Source organism: Falco peregrinus, chromosome 9 (assembly GCF_023634155.1).
Source record: "Falco peregrinus isolate bFalPer1 chromosome 9, bFalPer1.pri, whole genome shotgun sequence".
In the NCBI taxonomy this organism is placed as follows: domain Eukaryota; kingdom Metazoa; phylum Chordata; class Aves; order Falconiformes; family Falconidae; genus Falco; species Falco peregrinus.
This window is the reverse complement of record NC_073729.1, coordinates 20,700,696-20,708,994: the sequence shown is the minus strand read 5'-3', so window position 1 is coordinate 20,708,994 and position 8,299 is coordinate 20,700,696. Positions and strand designations below refer to the sequence as shown.

General features: G+C 44.3%; 1 protein-coding gene across 4 annotated transcripts in view; it reads right to left on the bottom strand.

Annotated features, from left to right (window-relative positions):
* Window positions 1-1,019: 1,019 nt before the first annotated feature.
* The window catches only part of PAK6 (p21 (RAC1) activated kinase 6), a 42,566-nt gene continuing 35,286 nt past the window's right edge, over window positions 1,020-8,299 (bottom strand). For 3 of the 4 annotated variants that reach the window (XM_027795235.2, XM_055814535.1, XM_027795237.2), the window contains 4 exons: window positions 6,976-7,102; window positions 6,674-6,799; window positions 5,880-6,014; window positions 1,021-3,920 (listed from right to left, as the gene is read on the bottom strand). In XM_027795235.2, coding sequence (XP_027651036.1) covers window positions 3,753-3,920; window positions 5,880-6,014; window positions 6,674-6,799; window positions 6,976-7,102 — 556 coding nt within the window. In that variant the 3' untranslated portion in view covers window positions 1,021-3,752. Of the gene's footprint in view, window positions 3,921-5,879; window positions 6,015-6,673; window positions 6,800-6,975; window positions 7,103-8,299 lie in introns of all 4 variants that reach the window. The other variant, XM_027795236.2, reaches the window with a different exon arrangement.

Sequence of the window (8,299 nt, the reverse complement as noted above, 5' to 3'; positions counted from 1 at the left end):
GTCATTTCTAAAGCACATCAGTTTGCTGTAACAAACAGACGCAGATCCCTGCGAATATGATGCTGTCAACCAAACATCGAGAAGCAAATAGCCAGAAAATGCATGTAACTGGTTGCTTTTGCTTTATTCCTATCATTCCCTAGGCAGTCAGGGACTTGGAAGCCTTTGATGTCTCTTCATAGCTCCAAACAAATGTCTTGCTTGCAAAGGGGGCGAAGATGGCCACAGTAACTCATCTCCCTCCAGTGGGCACAACTACGATGCCCCCGCGTTCAGCTGAAGAACGGGCAGTGCATACAGGCAGGTCTCTACACTCCCTTTCCTGCAATTACAAGAAACTTTGCCTTCAAATATTTAGTGGCCGCTCTGCATACTGCAAGCTGCTCTAGATACTCCTACAAACATAAATACACAGCTGGGAGCTGCAGTTCAGGCTCAGTTTGTACTGATTGATCCGGAACTATCTTCTACCTCCGCAACACAGATCTGGTGCCAGCAAGACCGTCACTACTGCAGAAGGAGTTGCTGCACAGTAGCTGCTGTATTTTAGAGACACTCTCCCTGCCCCACACGGTCAACGTTTACTGTTATTATCCCCATGTAGAAACTAGGACCTAGGGCACAGCAAGATGCTTTCTCCAGAAAGCAGAGGATTCTTCTCACCAGACTGAACCACTTTAAAAGCTGGGTTTTTTGAGCCAGGTTCCTTCTGTAAACACTGGTTAAAAGACAGGGGCCTCTAGAGAAGGATTTGTCCCGCTCTGAAATAAATGAGCTAATAAGCCACTGCATTCGATAGCACGGAGCCCTCTTGGAGGGGGACAGGAACTGTCATACAAGAACAAATACAGCTGGGAGATGACAGCAGCCACGGACTCCCCATTTGATTCAGCAAATTGTTCATATAAATTCAGCCTGCCAGCTTCAAAGGCCTACTGTATGCTGATTGCCAGGGCTGCGGCAGCACAGAAAGCGCTCGATCCTCACAAGGCTGACAGGACGGAAAAATAAAAAAGGGAAGGATTCAGGTGAAACATGACACAAAACAACAGAAACCCCTGAGACATAAGCATAGCCTTGTTGAAAGTATATATGAAAAGATAATCAGAGAAAACAACATCTCAGAGCATAATTACCCGCCGCGTAGCCTACGAGCTCTTCAGAGAAGAGGCTACAGTTTGTTACATACTTCGGTATCGCTTAGCATACAAGAAATCTCGCTCCTGAACGCTACTGCAATGCAAATTACGAACCTGCTCTGTTTATCATAATTCTCCTGCCTGGCTGCCTGCTTCTTGGGGAAGGAGCTGTTGGCCCTGGAGACACAGCTTCAATCTTTTAACTGATCTAGGTTTGCCTTTGGATTTATATTTGATACCACACTCATCTAAGTAATGGAGCAATTAATTGGTGATATGCCATGCACGAACTGTAAAGAGAGAAACACAAGAGTCAGATATTTAATTCTATATTGGACAGGAAGATGGATACTTTGTGCATTCTTCGCAAATATGGTAATGAGTTTTTAATATTTTATAAGATACTTGAATGCAATCTTTCAAGGGGGCCTTCCCTCACTGTGTTTAGTCAGACTTGGGCCAAAGTATAAAACGGTGCTAAAAGTTAAACCTGTCATCCCTGTCTCCAAGAAATGTTTGTTTCAGGATCCAGGCTTCTGCTGCAGTCTCTTCTTGTTTTAAAAGCCACATAGCCACAGAACAGATAAGTTAGACCAGACTTCAAGGTTCACGCTTCCCTTACATCTCTGAACTATAGACATATTTTAAAGCATCTCAGCACTGCAACAGGCTTATGAATAAATCAAGATCTACTTTAATTTAAAACACAAGTGCAAAGGATTCACAACTACAGACGAGCAGGATCGTTTGTTTCAAATTATAAATCTTTTCAAAGCCCTGCTCTTTTGCATAAAAAAAAGCAGTATATCTGGAATACAGAAACATTTTACATCAAAAATTTTCCAGTGCAGCTAAGGAGGAGCTAAATGAATTAATTTCAACCAACTTCATCAACACCCAGTCCAGGCAAACCACCTACGATCCCTCTGCCAGCCACAGGCAGAGCGGTTTCGAGGGACAGCAATTTCATCCTTCAGCAGGTATCTGAGAGAATGGAGATGAATCACCCTCTGAGGTGCTCCTTGCACCATGGTCTACAGAGCCAACCTATGTGCTTCACAGACTGGATGCCCATCGTTTGATGGCTGGCATCAGTGCAGATGAATTCCATCCCAAATTACTTCAAGTAATCGACTGTGGCTTCAATTTTGAAGCAGGATCTGTAACTGGAGTAAATAGCAGAGGATAAAGATTATTAACATCTTCTGAGGAAAATGCAATCATGAGGTTCGTTCTGAGACAGCAGGCCTGTCCCAAGAATAACTTAAATTCCTATAAATTTGTATCTGGAGTTTCAAAACAGGATCCCAGTTCCACATGTAAGATTATATTCTCGAGACCTCACAACAATACACACCATTACTGTACAACGTTACAGCCTGACCTAGAGTCCAATTACCTTGACTATCTCGCCGATCAGAAAGCGTATCATACAAAATATCTAAATCTATTTTAAAATAATAACTGAAAGAGCTGTTTAGACAACCAGTAACCTTCCAAACGTATCAGCGAAGGGATGGTGGGATAGGGCATTACCGATAACAAAACATACATCAAAAGTTTCCCTTCTCCCCATGTTCTGCAGTAGCAAGCAGGGGAGACCAAGGCTCAACACATCACCTCACACGAACACAAAAATCTCTCCTGGGGTATGCAGGACAGCTGAAACCTTTTCATTCAGTCTCCTAGAGCATCCCCCACGGCTGCCCAACAATCGTCCCAGGGCAGCACTTCTCAGCCTCTCTTGGGAGAAAAGACTTGGAAAGAAAGGTGCCTGGAAACCCAGTGCAGGAGCCAGCTCTCAGCCTCTCCGTTCCCACCAGCACTGGAGGTGTTGCGTGTTGTGAATTTTCAACCATGAGATCCTGGTAGCAAGAACGCCCATCTTCAGAGAGTCCACATCCAAGGGATTCCCCCTCCAAAAGCTTAAGATCATGAAATGGATTCAAGATTGACCACTAAACCATACATATTCCTCAGCAAAAGTGAAGCATGGTGGTGCCAGAGAGCCATTTAGAAACAAATATATACATATCACACCTGCTCCCTTGGAAAATATGTACAGTTTTCTAAGTCCACATTTAAACAAAGGAAATTAAAATCATCTGTGAAAAAGTCTCAAAGAAAAAAATTGTCAAGTCTTTGTGCATTGTTTGAGAGTTTAAGGGGGTCTGTATCCCAAAACCATACATCCGAGTCAGCTCAAGACTCCAGTGTACAACTAAGGAAACGAAGATCACATTTCTAATTGGGAAATATTGTTCCAGTTCAGTAGTCAGCAGCCAAGGTTTGCAGGAACTTGCAGACATTCAGATACGCAACTTCAGACTCCATTTTAAAATGCTATTCTTCAGAAGAAGCCACGAGACGCCTGCTTTGTTCTTGAGACACACTTGGTCTTATTTGGATCTAGTACGTATTGATTGTCTTCAGCAAGAAAAGCCACAAGAGGCTGAGAATGCAAGGACAGTATTCACATTCATCCTCTAAAATGATTGCTGACAAGTTCCAAGCACCATTTGCAAGACGAGACTGCCCAGTCTCTTTTTTTTTTTTTTTTTTTTTTAATTTAAATAAACATTACTTTTTCCTGGCATTTGCCCTTATGTAAAATCAGCAGGTAGAGGTACGCTTTCTGTATTGTTGGATAAGGGGGACCAGGCACTCTGGAAGTCCTGTCTGGAGCAAAAAGGGGTGATCCAGGAGTTCTTGTGCCGTTGCTCTTTCTAGTGGATCCCGTGTCAACATCCTTTCCAAGAAGTCTCTCAGAACTGGGGAGGTCTGTGAAAAAGCAACCAACCAAGTCAGCCCCACAAAGGAACCAGGCAATAGCTCATGCACCCACAGGCTGCTGAGGCAGGTTTGCTTAACAAGGATCCTGTAATTTCAGCTCTGTAACCCTGTTTCGGCACAGAAATGCAACAGGAGACAGGATGCTTTTTGTGCTGCAGCAATACCTTTCTGTCACGTTTACACAGGTTGTTTTCTTTTTAACGGGGCACAGTAGATTAAGACAAGACTGCCTGCCATGTCCTTCCATCTAAGTTAATTTTGTTATTCAATCTTTTCTGCATTTCAGCTTAAAAATTCAACAGAATTCCTGCTACCCAAGGCACATCATTGAGCATGAAGGGTTGATCAATTCATTCTTTTACTGGCCACAGATCATGGAAGAAGTAGTTAAATTGGATTGCCAAATAGGTTTTGAGAGTCTGGAAACCTGATGGTGGTGGTACAAGAAGATGAAGAGACTGCAGAACCACGTAACAGAAAGCTAAGTGACCTCAGCAGGTTTGTCCTTTGGAAGATGTGTAAAGCCTGTTGAGCAGCCAGACCCAAGAACCACTTCAAGGCATTGCACATCTCTTGCTGGTGGTAATCCTCTGCATCATTAAAACTGAATAAAAAATGAACTTGGCATATATTTATTTATTTTAATGCTGCTAATTACATCCATTTTAGACTGGGGGCATTTTCCCAGCTCTGGTTAACTTAAAAGTAGATCATAGAATCATGAAATACTGTTCAACACTGAGCTACTGCCTATTTCATGAGTGCTTTGAACAACTTCATTGTGATTGCTAGAGGGAGAAGGCACAACACAGCTGGGTGTGAGTGCCAGGATCCAGCCTTTATCACTCTGTCAATAGATCTACCTATGTTTTAGGAAGGCAGCAGAGATTATCCCAGGCAGTGGCCATTTAACCTGTGGCACCCAGTCCTACAGCAATTGCCCATGGTGACCCATTAACCATGATCGGGATGGAGGGCTGGATCCACAGCTGGTGCTGAGCTCCACGCAAGCAGCAGGGAGACAGGGGAGGATGGCCAGCAGCCTGGCAATCCAGAGATCTCCTGGGAAGCAAACTGGTTTCCAGCAGAAAGTAGAGCAGAGCAAGCCTATAAGTGGCTCTGCCTTTCACAGGTAGGGTCGTGTCACCAAGCGAGGTGCGCAGTCTGGACCAGAACCGGCTTTACACCGCCTAAGGAGTGCAGGCACCAGGTCCAGAATGTGACCCTGAAATTGTAATTAGTGTTGCAAAGGCAAAGAGGAAAGAGCAGCTGTTGATGTCTGAGTGTATGCTGTTAGTTCAGCAGTCTACTCTGTTAAATAATTCAGGTTTTGCAGCTGCAGATAGCCTGATTAATTGGAAAGGCCAGATAGCTCAGAATGCTGCAGAAGCTATCTGATCTCGGAGGCCTGGACTGAAATGAAAGGAGGACTGCTCTAAGTGGTGACTAAAAGGTAATCACTGTATTCCTTATGTCACTGCTGCTTTTTCGTAAGAAACCATGAAGCTGAGTTCATCTTCAAGACAGCTGCAGTGTCTCCATGGGCTACTGCCTGTGCTGAGCTCTCCTGCTCCGACCATAATGCAGTCTTTGCAGTCCTGAAAGCCTGAAACTCTCAAGAGCAAGGATCCTCCTGTTTACTTCCCTAGAAGATGAGCTATGCTATCGACATCAGCAAGATATTACCTGTCGGGTCCGCCTGAAGCAGCTTTGACTTGCGTGACCATGCCTATGCCCAAGTGACCCAGCGTTATCAGGGCTGTTTCCCAAAGCAGCCACTAGCTGTCAGCAGCAGCTTGCATCCACTGAGGCACCCAGGCCAAAGAAGTTCCCCAAGAAACATGTCCTAGCAAGATCACACTCACAGCCAGCTTTACTGGGAACAGCCAATACGGATGTCTTCCCATGATAATCATCAGGTGTACAAGTGTTTGCCATTATGCTCACCCTGTGGAAGTTTTTCAGTTTGGGAGGAGGACTGTCACGGAGTCTCTTCATTGCCTGGACTGGAGAATCACTAAAATAGGGGGGTTCTCCATCCACCATCTCTATCACCATGATCCCCAGAGACCAGATATCCACCTGTGGGAGCCAAAGTCACATCAACACACACAATTCAGAGCCGTAGGTCCTTGGCTTTGTTCCTTTCACAAAGACAAAAGCACCCTGCCCTTGACAAACGGTACTGAGAGAGTAAAACCTTAACCCAGCTGATGCTGCTGGACTCCTTACCGCAGCTTAACAAAGACAGCCTTGCACCTAGGACTGAACCACACTGGTGTTGCAACATGTAAAGGTCTGCAAGTAACTGCTTGTGCTACACCTGGCTGGTTGGTAAACAAAACTCATCAGTCTGCTGTCACCTGCCCTGAATTTCAACGCTCACACCTGTGCCTGCCTTCCTCCCCTCCCCTCTTTATGGCATTGATTTACTGATCCCTATCGTGTCACAGGCTGCTCCTTGCTAACATCTGTCCACACTACAGCAGATACAAGTCTATGTCAAGCTTCAGGTATAAGAATAGAATAAGTTTACATCTTGTTCCTGGAAGCTGAACAACCTGTTTTTCTACCGTTTTAGGAAATATTGATATAATCGCAATCAAATCTGTAGTCACAGTCACGTTTATATTTTGAATAGACTCTAGAGGCTCTTCCTAGAAAAGCCAGTAGTTATTTTCCTGTAAAACTTCAGAATATTATTTGCTACCTCTTCTGATATTATGGAAGTGGTCCCTTACCTCAGTAGTGTATGGTATCCTTGCAATAACTTCTGGAGCCATCCAGTAGGGAGTACCTACTAAGGACTTTCTTTTAGGTACATCTTTACTGATCTGAGCACAGAAGCCAAAATCGGAGAGTTTGACCTGTACGTAGAGAAAAGCAACCAACCTTAAAAATATTTTTTAAGCAACATGGAGGGAAACACCAAAGACGACAAAGGGAGTAAGATGATGAGGCACAAACAGAACAGAAAAGAAATAAGGGGACTGACTAATGCAGCAGAAGACAGGAAACAATTTGTTTGTTGGGGGAAACATACCCTTCCATCCAGCGTCAAAAGAATGGAGTCGCTCTTGATGTCTCGGTGAATGACCCCCTGAGAGTGAAGGTATGACAGAGCCTGCAGCACCGATTCACACACTGTTGCAATTTGCTCTTCATTTAGCCTGAAATTAAGGACACAAGAGTAACTGCATTGCACTGGGCAGCGGACAGCACCCATTCACAGGTCCTCTTCAAAGGCACGGTGCAACTTTGAATTGCGAATGCATATTTTGGCTCCCTGTGACCATTACTATCTCACTTTTACTGTTCTTCTATGACTGTGTCTTTTACTGTTGAAAACATTTTCATCTTGATGGTTAGCAATTTTACATTTTCATAAGTCTAATACTGAGAAACTGATTTTAAATCTTGTATCTAAATTCATCCTGCAAGATGCTCTTTCAAGCAATTCTGATAGGCAAGGCTGCTGCTTTGTGCCAAGGAGCCGCAGTAACCATTAAGACAGCTTTTCTTTAACTAAATTTAGTAAAGCTACTGTTCACAAGGTTTATTGTGCAACTTCATCCAGAAAGCATCTAAATACATAATTTGAGCATGAGCACCAAGAACCATATCTTTAGAAGCTCTTGCTGCTTGGAATACCAACACAAGAACCTTCATGATCAAGTATAAGTGAAAATGGTAGAAATGAAAATGATCTCCTGTAACTGGGGACAGCGACAGCATTCTTTGCACGTTTATACTGAGCAATGCTAGAAGTTAAGTCTTTCAAAGAACAGCTGAAGTACCCAACCTGAGTACTTTTGATTCTCAGCCTGTATCTAGCAGTTGTTTCAAACAACTCAGAGTTGAGGGCACAGAAATGGCACCTCCTCAAATCCAGCTCTGCAGGTAAGACCGAGGAGAAGACAGCACTCAGAAGGCAGAACCGTGCAGAGCATACCAGCACCTTCTAAATCCCCAAGAGCAATTTCTACACGTTCACGAAGGAGGCTGCATCATCAGCTGAGACACATACACTTCTGCTGCTGGCTTGCATTCCATCTCTTACCGTACCAAACTGACCATCTGATCAGGGCAGCTGCACGTGGTGGCTGCACTGTGCCGTGCTGATGGCAAATACACCCAAAGCATGGCAGAGGGCTGCTTTTGCCACTGTGATTTAACCCGTAGAGGCAGAGGGACAAAGGCTAACTCCAGGACTTCCCCAGCAGAGAACCTCACCTATCTGGAAATAGCGCTTTTCACTTCGTAGTGCATGAGCTGCAAGAAAAGCTGGTGCACTTCTGAGCTCTGTGGTCCTCAAGTATAACAAGAGGTGCACTTTCAGCTTGTCACGTATGGAATTTGGTCTCAGT